The sequence below is a fragment of the Mesoplodon densirostris genome, chromosome 1, assembly GCF_025265405.1.
Source record: "Mesoplodon densirostris isolate mMesDen1 chromosome 1, mMesDen1 primary haplotype, whole genome shotgun sequence".
NCBI classification, from domain to species: Eukaryota; Metazoa; Chordata; class Mammalia; order Artiodactyla; family Ziphiidae; genus Mesoplodon; species Mesoplodon densirostris.
The window spans coordinates 146,427,725-146,446,613 of NC_082661.1; the positions used below are offsets into that span (position 1 = coordinate 146,427,725).

General features: G+C 47.9%; 1 protein-coding gene across 1 annotated transcript in view; it reads left to right on the plus strand.

Annotated features, from left to right (window-relative positions):
• Positions 1-18,655, plus strand: part of SCFD2 (sec1 family domain containing 2) — a 395,362-nt gene extending 376,707 nt beyond the window's left edge. The window contains exons 8-9 of the mRNA XM_060109985.1: positions 6,382-6,501; positions 16,971-18,655. Coding sequence (XP_059965968.1) covers positions 6,382-6,501; positions 16,971-17,063 — 213 coding nt within the window. The 3' untranslated portion in view covers positions 17,064-18,655. The remainder of the gene's footprint in view (positions 1-6,381; positions 6,502-16,970) is intronic.
• The last annotated feature ends 234 nt before the right edge of the window (positions 18,656-18,889 follow it).

The window sequence follows — 18,889 nt, forward strand, 5'->3', positions numbered from 1 at the left end:
TTGGAATCTGTTTGCAATACTATTTATAACCGTTGTTTATATTTTCTTCTTCTTAATTATGCTACATACTGTGGTTTGATTTTTGTCTAACATTCGCTAAATATGATCCATAAGTTCTAGTGAGATGGATTTTGGTAGGAATCGTTAAACAAAACCTTGGTTTTGGCAGGCTACGAACTTTGTTTGCCTGTGAGCAATTATCAAGAGCCTCTTGTGTGCTAGTCAGTCTTGTGGGTAAGGAAGATACAGAGACAAAGTAGCCATCCTACCTTCCATGGCATAGCTTACATTGGAGAGCTTACAGTTCATTAGGGAGGTGGACAAGAACATTGAGGGTTGAGGGGACGAGAGATAAGTGGTATCTGGGTGGGGTGTGAGGACACAGAGAAGGGGAGCTCAATGTGTCCAACCTGTAGGAGTGAGGAACAAAGTGATGAAATGCCAGGCTACATGAAAGGAATCCAGGTAGCTCCAAATGGCTGGGTCTAAGAGCAGCCGGTAAAGAGTGGAAGAAGGTAAGATAGAGAAATAAGCAGAAGGCAGATCATGAAGGGCTGGAGGCTTGACATTTGACCCAAAACAGTGAGGTTCAATGGAATGTTTTTTAGGAATATATAACCAGTGTATATGTTATAAAGATCACCTGGAAGCACTGAGGGCAGGCGGGGTCGGGGGGGACATGGCCAGACTAGCATCAGGTTGGGGAGAGAAGGTGAGAGTTGGGGCGAGGTAGGGGCCGAGGGAATGAGGGCAGTGATGCAGCACCAGTGGGTCCCACAGGACCGGGCATTGATGGGATGTGGAAGTAAATGAGAGAACATTGTCCAGGGTCAGTCACCCAGTCAGGCATGGCTGGATGGCAGGTGTTAACGTTCTCTCTGACTTGGAAGCAGGAATGGAGAAGAAAATAACTTGCATTTTAGAGTTTAGGTGCCTGTGAGACAGCTTTGCAGCTCAGCAGAGCTGAGGGGCCACTGGCCCATGTGAGGCCCAGACCATGGACAAGATAGGGCCACCCAGGGACGGTGTTTGGGAGAAGAGGCCCTAGCAGTCGGGAACACAGTACATGATGGGGCAGGTCAAGCAAGAGGAGAATCCGTGAGGAAGGAGAGAAACTGAGAGGGCTTAGAAAGCAGAGAGGGTTGGGGAGGAAGTTTCTGGAAAGCGGAAGCCATCCACTGCAGCAAAGGCAACAGTTAGGCTGAGCTGATGGCAGAGTGCCTCTGGCAGATGGCAGCCTTTGCGATGAGATTAAATAAAGACCCACGAGGAACCTGGTAATTGGCTGATGTTGCTGAAGAACTAAAAGTACAGAGTTTCAAGAGATGAAAGCTAGTAAAAATGCTTTCAGTTTGAAGAATCTGTTTATAAATGAGAGCACGTGGAATGTATCCCACTCTGGTATGAGACAGACCTGGACTTCTGTCTCCGCGCTACAGCTTATGAATTGGAAAAGTTGGGACAAGTCACTCCACCTCTGTAAGCCTCACTGTCTCTATGTGTAAAATGGAGCTTCTACCTACTTCATAGAGTCTGAGATTGTGCAGAGTAATGCTTGCCCCACCCCCTGCTTTATTTTCCTCCACAACACTTATCACCTTCTTCACTTACCAATTTCCTTTTGTATTTTGTCACTCTCCCCAACGAAAATATAAACTCTGCGCAGCAGGGAGTCTTCTCGGGTTTGTTCGCTGCGGAGTCCCCAGTGCCTAGAGCAGTGTCTGGCCCATAGTAGTTGCTCAATAAATATTTGTGGACTGGAGGAATAAATGAGTAAAACGTTGTGCTAGACGTGAAGCGTTCGGCGGTGGTGGCAATGCTGTTACTACCGCCTGTTGGGAGTAAAGCCATTACCAAGCCACCTTCAAAGTCAGCATGGCGGCTCTCAGGGCCCAGTGCCCTTTGGGCCAACGCTCCCATTACGCTGTCTCCCTCCTACGAGGCCCGGCCCATCGTTGGAGGGTGGGGGACCTGACCTTTGCCTGTGCTGGGGACAAGTAAGTCACACATGTAGAGAAACAGATTGGAGGAGAATCAGCAGCCGGGTTCTTGAAACGCCTGGAGAACTCCAGAGAAACGGGGAGCAGAGGAAACCCTTCTCATAGAAACCAGTCAGGACATCAAAGAGCGCTCTCGGGGCCACAGCTGCAGAGAAGGGGTCGGCAGCCCCTGCTTCAAAGGCTGGATGGATGGTGGGGAGAAACTATCTTCTCTGACCAGAACCTGACGTCTTAAGAATCCCAGCTGGCGAAGGTTTAGAAAATGTAAGAAAGAGCAGTGAGCCTGACTTGCTTCATTAATCTGTGTGTTTGTGACGGCAGTGACGACACTTAAATCTTTCATCGTCAAAGTGCCTTACACCATGGACCCACATACAAATGGGGCTCAGCCGAATGTGGCTGATTATAAGGAATGTGTTATTCCGATGGAAAAGACGGGAAAGACCCCACTTCCCAATAGCTTGCCGATTTGACATGTTCTAAAAAGAAATCTGGTATCAAAACATAAATCTAAACAGAAACCAAAATAGCAAACAGCAACATGCATTAATGGGGCCTGTTAATTTGTACCACAATCAACATTCCCTCAATTCGTTGGCCAAAGGGTATTGTTCTTTGTTGTTGCTGTTCATTTCTTTTTTCCTTTTCATCTTTCAATACATCCTTCCAAGATTCTCACAATGTACTTCAGAGTCCAGACTCTCTTATGGAAAGCATATGTCTTTGGGAACATAATGTACCACTTGAAGTTCTGGAGCCAGTTGTATTTCAGTCCCAGCATTAAGTGAGAAACAATTGTTTGTAGGGTTGGAAGGAACCTCGGTTAGTTATTCAGCCAGGAAGAACCACATGTAAAGCAAAGAGAGAGCGTCTAAAAGATCTCAAGGAAAAGAAGAATATCTCCAGTTAACCTGTGGACCTCCTTCATTCATTCATTCATTCATTTTATTCATGCAACATTTGTTGAAAGTTTACCATAAGCTAGCTCTATGCTCAGACCCCAAAATACCAAGATAAGTATGATCAATCCCTACCCTCCAGTAGCTTACAGTATAGGAGAGGAGATAGGCAGGTCTATCAAGGTCGCAGTCCAGTGTGACAAGGCCAAGGCAGAGGTATCTGTCAGATTCAGGTCATGGGGCAGGAGTTGAGAGGTGGTTAGGGAGAACTTTTTAGAGGCGAGGGTGCCTTTTAAAGAGAGTAAAAAGGAAGGAGGTAAAGATGGGGAGGCCGGGGTACTTTACACAGAGGAAACTGTCCGTGCCACATAAAACAAGATGATGCAGTTGGTGCTCTAACTGTTTAATAAATGGAATGTCATGGGCACAGACAGGCTAAAACCCACTGGTGTGATCCCAACCAATGCCTGTGGGCTAAAGATCTTTCCTACTAATATGGACAAATCCCCAGGGTATATCATTGAGCAAAACTAAATCTGGTATCGAGTGGCTAGAAGTCAAGATGGCGGTTACCCCTTGGTGAGGTAGTGACACGGAGGGGGCCTGAGTGGGGATCCAGAGTGCTGGCTTTCTGTCTCCTGATCTGGGTACCGGTCACAAGGATTTGTTTAGTTTGTGAAAATAAATTGAACTGAACACTTGTGATAAATGCTCTTTTCAGTGCAAACGTTCAGTAAAGTGTTGTATGTTTAACAAAAAGCTTTTTTAAAAAGACCTTGCATTCATGGATGGCTCAAGTCCTCATGAGTGACTCCAGCAAATAGTGTATATGGAGGAGATGAAAATAGAGGCATAAAGCAAAGCCATGTGAGAAGAGCCTTATATACTAAATTGAGGAGTCTGAACTTTATCCTCAGAGTTAGGAGACTCCCCGGAAAGAATGTGAGCATGTGATGGAGCTGAGGGGTGTTTAAGAGTTGTGGCCTCTGCAGTTTGGCCCCTGGCTCCAAGGTTTAGTCACGACATGTAAACTTCAGTCTCTCCATCTGTAAAATATGCCAATGATTGTATTTGCCTCCCAAGGATTTTTGACAATCGGATAAGATAATGCACAAAACTTCCATAATAAATATTTGCACTTTCGAAAGCTTACTTAGGCAGGAATGAGGAGACTGGATTGGGGTGGGGGTGGGGGGTGGCCAGACCAGGGACAGGGAAACAAATTAGAAGACTCTAACAATAATCTAGTAAAGAAGGAATGAGAGCCAACCAGAGCAGGGATAGTGGAAATCAAGGAGAGATCAGTGAACTGGAGGGGGAAGAATTAACAGGACTTGATCTGGGAGATGAAAAAGACAGCACAGTCCAAGATGACTCTCAAGGGTCTGGCTCAGGTGACTGTGAAGGAGGTGATGCTCTTAGAAAGTCAACAGAAGGAATAGAGTTGGGGAAAGATCATGCATCAAATTTGAAGTCTGTTGAGTTGAGGGATCCCAGGAGGCATCCAGGTGGAGATGGCCACAGGAACTCAATAGTGATGCTAAAGACATAGATTTGGGAAGCATATAAAAGATTATTGAAGGCATATGAGTAGATGAGGTCCTCAAGTGAGAGAAGCAAGGGGCCAAAGATGGAGCCCTAAGGAGCGTCGACACTTAAAGGGCAGACCAAGAAAAGGGACCTATGAAGAAATTTGAGAAGAAATCAGTGGAAAGGTAAAAGAAATAATCAAGAGAGAGTGCTATTGTGGAAGCCAAGAAGGGTGTTATCCACTGTGACAAATGCCACAGAAATGTCCAGTTAAATGAAGACAAAGAACTGCCTATCGACTCCTACATATGACGGCCATAGGTGACTGCAGTGAGAGCAGCTCCAGGGGAACAGTGGAACAAAAGCAGGATGGCCGTGGGTGTGTGGTGCACGGACTGGAAGACAGCAGTCAACAAATGCAGTCAAGGGGACGGAGCTACAGCGCAGAAGGTTGGGGGGTGGGGTGAGGTAAAGATCAAAGAGTTTTGTAACTTTTTCAGTGTTTACCACCACCCATTTTGAAAAAGTTTAGACCTACTTTTACCTTCTTTCTTTCTTTCTGCCTTTCATTTCTCTCCCTCCATTCCCCTATTTCTCTACCTCCCTTCCCCCCTCTCCACTCTGAGTTTCCTCTCCAGAAGCCAAGGAGCAACTTATATAACTGGAAATACTTAATGTATTACCTTTTTAAGTGTTTTTAAAACAAGACATTGAGAAGTGGGTATATTTAGGCAGGGGAGTCAAAAGAACCAAACTGAGAAAGGAGTTGGAGCTGGGGTAAGAGCAGGGGCTTCCTCTCTTCCTGTCAGCCTGATGTCCCACCCTGCTTCTCCGGGGGACTGTCCCTTGGCCCAAAGATGGCTTGTGTGTTAGTGGGTGTGAATGAGTACAGACATTTACCACCTTTGTCTACCCTCTCCTGGCTGGAGTCAAGCCTGTTTCTCCCACCTCGGGCTTCAGTGGCCATGCAGGCAGCTGACAGCATCCTTCCCATAATGACTCCATGCTGCTTCCTGGCTGGGCCTCTGGCCTGCTCCCCCAACCTGGTGACCGCTTGCCTGCGGCGCTCGGCTCACAACACTTCTGCCCAGTCCCCACCGAACCATCCCAGGCTTCCAGGTAGGGCTCAGACACACTGTCTTCAGGAACCCCCTCTCGTCCCCTTCAGTTAGTCACTAGGTCTACATGTTGGCCTTGCACGTTTCCTGAGAGGTTACTGGAAGACATTCTCATTTTAGTTGTTTTATAATACTTTGCCTCACTGGTGAAATCATGAGTCACCCGGAGGAATTCTCCACGACCTCCAGTGCAGTGCTGCATGCAGAGCAGGTCCTCAGCTCTGGCTGAGGCCAACCTCAGCCAACCTCAGCTGAGGCTGGTTTGCGGAAGGTAAGGGCGTGAAGTTTGCACTCGGGTGCAGGGCTCTTGCATCTTTGTCCACCCTCCACCGCCCCCTCCTAGGGCTCTAACCATCCGTCAATTCCACAGACATTTACTGAGCATCTACTCTGAGCCAGAAACTGCACTAGGCACGCTGGGCATTTAGCAGTGAACCCAGCCGACAAGATCACTGCCTCATGGAGTTTGTGTTCCATCAGAGGAGACAGCCATCAGGGGAGAGACGATGACCCCAGGCTGTGGCATGTGCTTGGAAGGAGATGCACGGAGCTCTGTAAGGCAGGAGCACGTTTATGCTGAGACCTGCAGACCGAATAGGAGGGGAAGTTGCCCTCAGTCTTCTCTGCTTATTTAATAGTGCCCACTCCTGTAACTTTGCTTTCGGTAAAATATTTATTGAAAGGGCTGTACGAGGGTGACATGCTGTGTGTGTTCCTGGTCAGTGAGCTCACAGACCACTAACACATCCGACCCCTAACAGATCCCACCCTCTCTAAGGGTTGTTCATCTCACCTGAAGATGCCTCTGACGCCGGGGGGTGGTTTGTTTTGCAGGTGAGCCGGCCTCATCCCAGCGACCACCCTCTTCTGATCCTCTTCGTGGTGGGCGGGGTCACAGTCTCCGAAGCCAAAATGATCAAAGACCTTGTGCCATCCCTGAAGCCAGGAACCCAGGTACCGAGTCCTCAGTGATATGGTCTGAACGGGAGGCCTGAGGCAGGAGTGGGGAGGGCGGACCAGGGCCTACATTAGGCTCCCCCGGGCTTCCCTGATGGCGCCGTGGTAGAGAGTCCGCCTGCCGATGCAGGGGACACGGGTTCGTGCCCCGGTCCGGGAAGATCCCACATGCCATGGAGTGGCTGGGCCTGTGAGCCATGGCCGCTGAGCCTGCGCGTCCGGAGCCTGTGCTCCGCAACGGGAGAGGCCACAGCAGTGAGAGGCCCGCGTACCAAAAAAAAAAAAAAAAAAAAAAAAAGACTCCCCTGCGCTCCTATCTCCATCCCCCTGCCTTCTTTCCCCCTGCTTCTTCTGCCTGTCCCAGGGCCAGGACCTGCTGTGGGTGGAGGGAAGGGGGAGACCTCTCCTACCTCTGAGTGGCAAGTGCTGAAGTGCTATTCCCAATTCCTACAGGGCTTGTATTCTCTGGCGTCCAATCAGTGCTTAATTACTCGAGAGTTTTGGCTGCTTTCCAGGCTCCAGATAATTGAGGGTGACTCCCGGGGACCATCTCCGCCCTGTGGCAGGGAGAGGACGGGGCTGGAGGAGTTTGGGAAGGCCCCTTGTCATGACAATGACAAGTGTAGTATCTTTCTCCTCTGTAGCCTCCTGCCAGGTCCCGTCCTCCTCCCCACGCAAATGCCGGGTGGTTAAGACACAGCCCTCTAGGTTTTCCAGGCCCGAGTCTGCATCCTCCCTCCACCTTTTACTAGCCAGGTGATTGGAGTGAGAAAAGCCCTCAGTTTTCTCATTTAGGCTACAAGGCAGGGTGGTTGGGAAAAGAGTGCCTTGCCTGGCTGCTTACTGCTATGGGCAACCGAGGCTCTGTCCTCTGGGGGCTGAGGGGCCTCAGAACTGTCCTGCTGGGGGACCGGGAGCCTGGGACACCTTCCCATTGACCCTCACCCCGCCACCCAGTTGAGACTTGCTTTCGGGGCCTGTCTTCAGCTTTGCCATGTCTGCATGCAACCAGCTGCTTTCTGTGGTTTAGAGAAAGCAGAACAGAGATGCCAGTGCAGTGCGTCAGGTAGGACACTGGCTTACGTGGGGGACTGTCCACCACAGGCGCATGGAGCCCAGGGTGGGTATTCCAGCCACGCCTGGCTGCTGGTCTGGGTGGGGGGCAGTGTACAGGTGCTCTTGTCTCCCAGCTCCGCCCACTCTGTGTATACGCACTCCGCCAGCCAAGGAGCCCCCAAGGAGCCCCCATCTCTGCTGGCATCCGTAATCTGTACTCCGTAGTGCAGCACTTAGCGGGCTCACTGACTGCTTCCCATTGCTGACAAAGCCTCCTCAAGCAAACACGAATTCCTTGAGGACAAAGGCTGGGCCTTCCCAGCCCTGAGCACAGGGCAGGAGCTCCGGAAGCCTTGTGGCCTGACGGCTTGATGTGAGGCAGGAGAACTGGCTTGGTGTTGTCAGGGTGGCCAGGACACGTGAGACGTAGAGAAGGCCTGGTTTCTGAGGGTCTCCAGACACCCTACTTAGGAAGGTGACCTGTATCTAGGGAGCCATGGTATGTTCTTAAGCAAGGGAGTGACCAGTCATTGGCTGTGACCATTTCTACCATTACTCACACCTGTCATGGTCATAGCTGGTGGAATTTCTGATAAAATGGTAAATTCTGCCTCGTCTCACACCCTCTCTATCCGCAGTGTTCAGGATCTGTTTGGTGAGCAATTGCCTTTTTGAGCAAGACATTCTTTTTTATCAGAAAGCACACTTCTCACTGCCCCTAACATGGTGAACCAAATTCTTAGCTCTTCCAAACGATGCATTGTTAACAGCCTGCCAGACGTGTTAATCCCCACTCTAAAAGGATAAAATGCAGACGTTTTCAAAGCCGTGTGACCTGAGTTTGACAGCAGAGACCTGAAATCTGTAGTGGCTCAGTGGCTCGGCTGCAATCTGACCGACCCTGTGCTCAGTCATCTGCAGAGGGAGTGGCTCAGAGAATCTGGGGCTTAAGGAGCAGCCTTGCCTGCTGCTTGTCTTTTGTGCAAAAAGTTGCCCCTGAAGAGTTACCAGGGCCTACGAAGATTCCAGAGCGGAGGTACTCACCATAGTACCTCCCTCTCCAAGTCTGTGAAAGCAAGCGGACTACCTGCCTGTTTGCTGGCGTGACAGCTGTGGAGGAAGAGCTCCCGTTATTAGACCGCAACAGACTGGCAGCCGAGTCAGCCCGGAGCTGAGACAGGACCAGCTGGACAGCCTTCAGAGGAGCAGCGGGATGAGGCCTGGCCGTGAAAAGGCAGGCGTACCAGATCTGTCACCTGCTTAGACTTCTGTCGGAGGAGCCCTGGGAGCTAACTGAAGGGGCGGGTCCCTCTGGACCTGTGCACCAGCACACGCCCAAAGACCCGTCGGCAACGGAGAGTGACTCTGACTTGCCCTCCGTGTAAGCAGCTATAATGAACGTGTTGATACTTCTGTCTTTAAAATCCAGCCTACACGTAAAGGTCCCCAGGGATGAGGCTTTGCCCCTCCCCCTGCGGCCTACCTGAGTCCTGGAGACCTCGGCTGTCAGGACTCTTTCCTCCTGCCGAATCCAAATCCGCCCCATCTGAGCTCTCGCTCACCGCTGCTACCTCTAACTCCTGGGCCACACAGAATCTACGAGCAGATCAGGCTCTCCCCTCCTCCACAGGTCCTCCCCCAGGGCCACTCTTCTCCAAACCGAGTATCTTCAGTTCTGCCAGCCTCCCCACCCCAGCCCGCGCTGTGGACCTGAGTGCCTCAGCTCCCGGGCGGCTCTCCTGGGCCCCCAGGTCTCTCCCTCTCATGCTTACTTACAACTGAGCGCCCTTGCCATGGGCTGATCAGTGCAGAGGCACTGAGGTCACCTCCTCCTCCTACCACGGCCCCTCCCTGCCGCTGGGCCTTCTTTTCCTACCACCCTTCTGCTGGCCTGCTCCCCTCCGGCCTCAGGACTTTTCACTTACTTTAATCCCTTAAACAGGATCTGGCACCAGCTGTCGTGATTATTCATTGCATATTGAATACTAGAAACTGTACTTGCATTATTGAAGCATAAGATAAAAGCAGCTTTTCTGGAGACTACACCAACCTGTTATTGATTCTGGGATTATGGACAACTAAAACCACTCTGTCTCTTGTATCAACTGCTATGATCCATACCTACTGTATATCAACATGGGTGCTTTTTGGACCCAGGTACAGGAACTTACAGTCTCTTAAACTGGATTAGTCGATTATCCAGTAAACATTTATTGAGCATCTGTTCTGTGCCAAGCACTGTTCTTTGTGCTGAGGGTAGAGCGGTGACGAAGCCAGACTCGTTCCTGCTCTCGTGGAACTTACATTCTAATAGTAAGTGATTGACTGACATTAAACACGGACGCTCCAGCTAGACATGAGTGTTCCGGGAACATAGGCAGGTGCTGTGATGGGAATACCTGGGGGCTTGGAGGCAAGAGGTTCCTTCAGATGGCACCGGCTTCCCCTGGCGCAGAAGGCTGGTGAGCTGAGATTTGCAAGGCATTCGGGGATCTGCTCTTCAAAGGAAACTGCTGATAGAGTCACATCCAGTCACTTAAGGCACATCCAGAAATGAATTCTCCTTTACAAAAAATGGTAAGGATAGCGTGAAACAGTGGAATCCAGAAACCACATTAGCAGCTGCTAGTCCTAGAGGATGGTTGTTATACTCTAAAATGGGGTGTTTTCTCCTTTCTCCATCTGTGGTTCTTGGTAAACATGCTGAGGGAAAGTGGGCAGCTGGAGAAAGCCCTCTTTACTGACTACCAAAAAAAAAGAATCAAAGAGGCAACCTCTCAACCCTACTGCAAACAGCCACAGCCATGAGCAGGAGACTTTGCAGGCTTGCCCTGGTCTGGGGTGCGTGTGCTCAGCACCAGCCTCTCTCATTCCAGACAGCTCTGCAGGCTGAACCCTGTAGCTGGGTCGTGGCCAAGAGGCCAGAAGAAGCCTGCGATTGTGGGAGGAAAATAACAGGGAGGGACCCTTCCAGAAAATACAGGGAAAGGCCAGCTCAGGAAACAGAGGAAGACCGAGTGACCAAGCCGACCCTGCCATCACAGCTCTTCATGGGCTAGCGCATGTTTCCCAGCCACACTTTCATGTGCGTCTACATTTCTGGAGCTGAACATTTAGTGAGAATGTAAGAGAAAAAAATAATTAGACCCAGAAATATGCTCATACGCATACAATTTTGCACAACTGTGGAGGTTCAAGGATACCTAAATCCTGGATGTAAACCGTGGCTCCAGGTTATTCTAAAATTTGAAGCCCCAAAGAGAAGAGTCAAGCGACTTCCTTTTTTTTTTTGGTCTACATTTAATTTGTTCTGAAATTTCTTACTCTAAGGAAAATGTCAGTGAGATTCAAAATTTTATTTTTACCTGAGTTAGCTTAGGGCCTTATAATTTGAAATACTAGACGGCATTACACAACATTACACAATATGTTCATATTGTTCCTCTTAACATTACCCTTCATTCCTACGCACTTCATGTGTCTTTGATATTTGTAGCAATCCTCGTAACAACGCTGAAGTCACTTGCAATGGAAGATTTTTGTTCTTGTTGTTGTTTTCCCTCAAGCGACTTCTTTTTAAACAGCCATCAGGAGGGACAAAAGTGATGAGGCATCTGAAATCTCATGGGGTTCCTTAGGAGAGCCTAAGCACAGCACACTCACCCCTCAGGCAATGAGAAGGCAGTGAGTTTTCCAGAAAGCTCGTCATGTCTGTTTAATTAATCCACTGCCCCACTGGTTTAACGATACAAACATTTTATGTTTAACACACGTGTGTACGTGCGTGTATACGTGCAGCACCTGTGCTAATGGGGGTGTGTGGTGCCTTGAATCTGACATGTGCTCCAAAACCAGTTCATCAGCTGGATGAATATGCGTGTTGGTACCTGTGCGTATTAATCGCTTTTACTGGGAAGCGTCTCCCAAGGTCAGAAGAAAAATAGAGAAAAACTATTTTTACCCCCCTCTTCTTTCACTTCACAATGTTAGAAACCAGAGGGATATGGAGTCTAAATCCTGGCTTGCCGTCTTCCCCCTGTTCAGCAGAAATGGAACAGGAAGATGCTGGCACCTACAAGTTATGGCCTGGAGAAGCGGAAGGTGGAGAGAAAGCTAGCAGGCTGGGTCACTCTTGCAGAAGCCAGGGTGGGCTGAGCACAGAGACAAGATGCCCCTCCTTCGGCTGGAGTAGAGAGCCTGTGTGGAGCCCCAAAGGCAGCTTTTTAGGGGCTTGGTTCAGAGGCACCCTGGTGTCCTTCGCCCTTGCCTCCCCGATGGAAATTTTCATCAGTGCCCTTGGTTGCCTGGGAAAAAGCCAATCCTCCGAAAGGAGCTCTAGTGCTTAATTTACCTCATATCACACATATGTTCATAAAATTTAAATTTCATATCCAACAGGCCAGTTTCAGATTGCTTTAAGCATTTTCTTTTTCATTTTTGAGTGCCATTTCCCCCCATTTAGCTAACGTTTTATAATTTTAAGGACTATTTCAGTCAAATAAGGCAGAAACGCTTTTAATTGAATAGGCTCAAAAACAGGAAATGCTCAAAAGCGTTCTGAAGAACAAAAGACGCCTAAGATGTGAAAATGCTTAAGGACCATCAGCTATTATACTATAAAGGAAATGTTAGTGGTGTGATCCTGCTTGTTCTTCAAAATCGGAATTTTAGACAAGTGGGTTTAGAGCTGACCTGATTTGAAACAAATTTACTCAGAGCTGTTTGAGATACCAGAGGCTCCTGGTGTGAACAACTTCCTGCTGGCTAAACTCACTGCCTCCTTTCTAGTCTTGTTTTTGTTCATTCATTTAATCAGTCATTGGCTAACTCACTATATTGAGGACCTGCTAGGTATCAGGCACTGTGCCAGCACACAACAAAGAAACAAGGAATACAATGTGATACCAATAGCCATGGGAACATCCTCAGTCTTCAGAGAGGGGTGGTCTGGGAGGGCTTCTGGGAGGTGGTGATGCCTGAGTTGATTATTGAAGGATGATTAAGAGGACTTCAGGCAAAGAGTTGGGAACTCTTATTCCAGATGAAAAAGCATCCCCAAAGTGCCATTTGTGAAACTGCGAATCATTTAGGGTGGCTGGAATGTGGAGCCAGTGGTGAAGGGTGTGTGGTGGCCAGGGGGTGGGGTGTGGAGTGCTGAACAGCCATCAGTCTCTAAAGTCCTGGAATGCTCTCCAAGACGGTTGGACTTACAGATTTTTGGTTTGCGGTTACCATGAGGTTTTGATATAGCAGTCTATATACATACAAGATTGTTTAAAGTTGCTGGTCTCTTAATTTCAAGTGCATTTCCAATATCCTGCATTTTGATATCATATTTGTGTCTGGATGATTTCCTACCTTTATTGTATGTTTGCCTTTACTCGTGAGCTTTCCCATTCGTAATTTTCCTTTTTCTAGTTGCGGCCTTTTCTTTTCCTTCTAGAGAAGTTCCTCTAGCATTTGTTACAAAGCTGGTCTGATGATGCTGATTTCTCTTAGCTTTTGATTGTCTGTAAAGCTTTTGATTTCCCCATCTAGTCTGAATGAGAGCCTTGCTGGGTAGAGTATTCTTGGTTGTAGGTTCTTCCCTTTTATCACTTTAAATATATACTGCCACTCCCTTCTAGCCTGCAGAGTTTCTGCTGAAAAATCAGCTGATAATCTTATGGGGATTCCCTTGTATGTTATTTGTTGCTTTTCCCTTGTTGCTTTTTATATTTTCTCTTTGTCTTTAATTTTTGTCAGTTTGATTAATATGCGTCTTGGTGTGTGCCTCCTTGGATTTATCCTGTATGGGACTCTCTGCGCTTCCTGGACTTGAGAATGTTTCCTTTCCCAAGTTAGGGAAGTTTTCGGCTATTATCTCTTCAAATATTTTCTCAGGCCCTTTCTCTCTCTCTTTTCCTTCTGAGACCCCTATAATATGAATGTTGGTACATTTTATGTTGTCCCAGAGGTCTCTTAGACTGTCTTTATTTCTTTCATTCTTCTTTCTTTATTCTATTCCACAGCAGTGGGTCAGGCTTCTAAATGGTGGAGAGAAGGCAGTCAGGATTTTAAAACTATGAGTAAATACAATCAGATTTACACTTGGGGAAGAGGGCTCTGGCACGTTTATCTCCTCTGAGTCCACCCCAGTGACTGCTGTGAGCTGAATAGAGGGAATGCAGCAGAGGATGAGAATAGTGAAGATGGTGATGATAATGAAGTCGATAATAGCAGGTACCAATAGCAGCCCCTCCGGAGCCTGTCATTGTGCTGATTATTTTATATATATGTTCACATTTGATCCTCATGATAATCGTGTGAGGTGGATATCATTATTCCCACTTTATAGGTGAGGACTTGAGGCTCAGAGTTCTCCAGGGTCCATCGTCTGGCAGGTGGCCAGCTGGGGCCCAGCTCAAACTGGACACTCCTAAGGCTGTGCTCTTAACGACTGTACTGTCTGGCGAGAGTCCTTGGTCTCAGCTTCCTCCTTTCCTCCCCTCCTCAAAGACCCCCTCAGTTACTTCACAGGCTGCCTTTGTTTTCCATCTGCTTCTTTTCAGCCCTCCACAGGGCATGCCCCAGACACTCTGGTTTAGCCCTGATGCTGTCTGAATACCCATTTGTCTAGATGTGAGGGTCCTGGTCCTTGGTTCCAGCTCGGTGGAGGTGACCGAACCCATAGTCACTGTCAGCCATGACTGAAAGCCCAGCACACGGCCTGAGGGTGACAGATTCTGTTAGCTTAGTTATCACTGTTCTAGAAGTGTCCACATCAACCGAGTCTACAGCCTTTCCCCTCCGAGTTCCTCAACCCTGTTAATAAGACTTAACCATCCTGTGGGACTCACGCTAGCCATTACACTTGCCCTCACCTCAGCCAGAGAGGAATTCACCATCTTGGCATTGGAACTAAGGACCCCAGGGGCTGGCAGTGGTGGTGGAGCCTGGCGAGCAGGAGGGCAGGGGAGGGGCTGTGGCCATTAGCTTCCCTGGCCTCTCCTACCTCTCAAGAGTCTGTTCTCGTGCAAAGGATTTTTGTCTTTATGTGTGCATTTTTTTAAATATCTGAATAAGGGTTTCTTAACTTGTCTGTGTGTCCTAGTTATCCACCTAAACCTCACCTAAAGCTATATTCAGAATCTTGTGTGTACACATATGCATATTTTTCTAGAGAGTTTTTAGCTTTCATAAGATTCAAAATGAGGCCTATGACCCAATCACAAAACACAATAAAATAGCAGCTCAGAATTGCTGAGCACCTCACATGCTCTACACGCTTGGCCTTATGTAATCCTTGCCACAATGCTACAAGCTCGGGGCTGTTGTTTTTCTTCTGGGAAGGATAGAGTGAGGCCCCAGGTGAAGTGACCTTCCCCAGGGCATGTAGCCCATCAGTGGTGGAGCCAGGCTCTACTAGCATCTGGTGAGCGTGCTGGTCTGGGCGCCGCCATTCTCAACCATCTGTTGGACTTGGCCCAGAAGCCCCCGAGGAGTGAGTAGAGACCCTCTCCTCTCTCTCCAGAGCCACATATTCAAATGGTATCTACACCGTGTGATAAGGGGATGCTAATATTCACTATCTGCCCTCAAACTCTGATCACATGGCTTTCTAGGAAAAATGTGAGCACAGATTGCAGTGTATTTTTTTCTGCCAGAAATATGACTTGGCTGACATTAGGCGTATATTTTCAAGGATAATTCTCTTTCAAAAAATAGTAACATCACTGCTTTCAAAGATTAATTTTTGTTTTAAACAGAAAACTTTTTAATAACCTCATTTCTTTAACAACAACAAGCACAAAAAAATTATAAAATGCTTCCTTCTCTCCTCCCCTCCCTCTGCTTTTCTTCCACATTGGAGCGTAGGTTCTGGTTTCGGCCAGTGAGTTGGTTAATTCATTGCTTTGGTTCCATCTGGGATAGCTTTGGGGGTGGGAGGGGTAGAGAGTGAGGTGTGAGTGCCAACTTGCTTCCCCGCAAGAGGCCTGGCCAGGCGGTGTGGCCCCTTGAAGCCAGGCCTGCTGCCGGCCTGTGACCCCCCGCGCTCAGGGGCTGGGCTCTGGCATCTGACTCATACCTCCTTCCCACTTCCCATAGTCACCTCCTTATCTACTGGGTGTACAACCCCTGCCTGGGCAAAACCTCACCAGCCTGACAGAGCGCATCACTGCTCCAGCCCAGCCCTGGGGAACGAGCTCTCCCAGTGCTGCAGAGGGAATTCTGCCCCAGAAGAACGGCCCAGTCTCAGGGAAGCAGAAAGGGACATCATGACAACAGGCCAGAGAGGCCCAAAGGTCCATGTGGACTAGGGAAGTAAGCAGCCTTCCCAGAGCCCTTGATAATAGAGGAGTGACCAGACAGACACTTGGACGCTGAAGGCAGCCTGCCTGGGTTGGAATCCTGACTCAACTGCTTCTGCTTCCTGTGTGTCCTTGGACAAGTCGCTTAACCTTTCTGTACTTTATTTTCCTTATCTGCAAAATAGGAATAATATATGTACCTACTTCATAGGGTTGTTATGAAGATTAAATGGATATTAAATGAGATCATCCTCAGTGCCTGGCCCACCATAAGAGCTAATAAATATTAGCAGATATCATCATTATTATCATCATTGTTATGGGTCAAATTGTGTCCCTCCCAAAAGATGCTAAAGTCTGAACCCCTAGTACCTGTGAATGTGGCCTTATTTGGAAATAGGTTTTGCAGATGATCAAGTTGAGATGAGGTCATTAGGGTGAGCTCTAATCCTATATGACTGTGTCCTTATCAAAGGGGAAATGTGGACACAGAGACAGACACACGTAGAGGGAAGACAATGTGAAGACATAAGGGAGCTTAAGAAGGAAGATTCTCCCTCACAACCCTTAGAAGCAACCAACCCTGCCAACACCTTGCTCTTGGACTTCTGGCCTCCAGAAGTGTGAGACAATAACTTTCTGTTATTGAAGTTTGGGGTACTAAGAAATTAATACAGCCATCATCATTATCACCCAGAGCAACAGCCAGCTCTTGAGTGTGCCTTCTCTCTTTCCCTGAAGGAGCAAAGGCTTCCTAGAAGAGGGAGAGACCTCTCTGTTGGGGTCACATTACTGGATCACAAAGCGACGGTCTGATCAAGTTCAATTCAGCAGCAAGGTGGTGGCTGGGCTCAGCCCTGCTCAGTGCCCACTGGTTAAAGGCTCAGCAGACGCAGCCCACCGTCCCGCCGGCCATCCTTCCCAGCCTGTGCGCCCTTCCTTACACCCAGGACGCTAGCGTCCGGTGGTATTCAAGCTGCCGCCTTCTGCCTTTTTCTCCACAGTACCCACTCCATGCCTTCCCCCAAAGGAATGTGTTGCATTTTATTTCTCATCATCTAGTAAGCTGGGATTGGCTCTCCTAATTGTCTGCGGTGTGTTTGCCCCTCCCGTTGTTAGGTAATCGTGCTGTCCACGCGACTCCTAAGGCCAACTAACATCCCTGAACTGTTATTTACAACTGACCGGCTGCATCCAGACCTTGGCTTCTGAGCGTCTGCTGAGAAGAGGAGACCTACCCAAGCTGGAAATCCCAATACTATTTTCTGTCCCCATCCAAGATATGCCTCCCAAACCAGTGTCCCTGTTAGTCGTGGGTATGACTGAATGATGCCCAAAGGATTTTTTTTTAACATCTTTATTGGAATATAATTGCTTTTCAATGGTGTGTTAGTTTCTGTTGTATCACAAAGTGAATCAGCTATACGTACACACATATCCCCATATCCCCTCCCTCTTGCGTCTCCCTTCCACCCTCCCTATCCCACCCCTCTAGGTGGTCACAAAGCACCGAGCTGATCTCCCTGTGCTATGCGGCTGCTTCCCACTAGCTATCTGTTTTACGTTATGTATGTCCATGCCACTGTCACACTTCGTCCCAGCTTACCCTTCCCCCGCCCCGTGTCCTCAAGTCCATTCTCTACGTCTGCATCTTTCTTCCTGTCCGGCCCCTAGGTACTTCAGAACCTGTTTGGTTTTTTTTAAGGTTCCATATATATGTGTTAGCACACGATATTTGTTTTTATCTTTCTGACTTACTTCACTCTGTATGACAGACTCTAGGTCTATCCACCTCACTACAAATAACTCAATTTTGTTTCTTTTTATGGCTGAGTAATATTCCATTGTATATATGTGCCACATCTTCTTTATCCATTCATCTGTCGATGGACACTTAGGTTGCTTTGCCCAAAGGATCTTGATACCCATACAGTGAAGTACTTTGCTGGCATTACTGAGATTCTTACAAAAAAAAAAAATTCAGTTTTCTAAAGGCATCAAACTGCCTTTCAGCTGGCCTAATTCATGATAATTCCACTTTATCCTTAACCCTCTCTCTGTGATCTTTCTGATTCCACCTGCAAGTTCATTCATTCTAAATGAGTGCCTGTTGGTGAATACTGGTAGATGACAAGACGTTTGATCTGCAGTTGCTCAAGGAGAAGTTACCCATGCTTTAGAATCGTGAGTGTGAGGAAAGTTTGGTTTTTAAGATTATATAGCTGAGGAGGGAATGCTGCAAATAGGATCTGAGGCTTTGTTTCTCTCTTGATCTGAGACATTTCTAAAAAGGCCAGAAGGGAGGGGTAGTGGCTAGGGCAGTGCTGATTGTCTGCCTGTGTTGTAAATCGCCTGCCTGTACAAAGGGCTGCATTGTTCCAGTTTGCTTACTGGGCAGGGCTGCCAGCCTGCTTGGAACAGGAGTGGGAGAGAGGTTGATTGGAGGGCTGTGCCTGCCTGTAAAAGGTTTCCTCTCCTCCCCAAGGAAGGCCCCAATAAAGATATCTAGTCCAGGGAGTCTAGGTTGGAACCTCACCCCATGTGACTTTTGTGATATCACATTTCTATAGAAGTATAAAGCTTTCTTTTCTGTGAGTCTAACTCTTCCTTCTAGCCATAACAGAAAAACCTAGACTGACAGAGTGAGATTATATAAGAACTCCAGCAAAAACGAACTGCTTGGAACCCACACAGCTGTAGGTGTATAGTTCATGGAAATTTCTAACATCTCTACAAGAAGTTTGTAATAAAGAGATAAAGCTGCAAAATAGTGGCTAGTGTGGATTAAACAGACGAAATAAAATGTAAACCAAAACATTCACGTGTCTCTGTTTTTAGTTCTCTACAAAACACTGTTATGAGAAAACTGTGAAGTTGGAAATCATTTTGAGATGTCATTGAAGCGGGTTTTCTAGACACCAGCGTTCTTTATTTTGTCCAAGTATGTTTTCCAGCTAACACCAGTTTCTTCACGGTGCTGAAATACTGGAGACCTCGGATGCTTCTTCCATTCCACTCAGTTAAAAGTTTGAATTTGA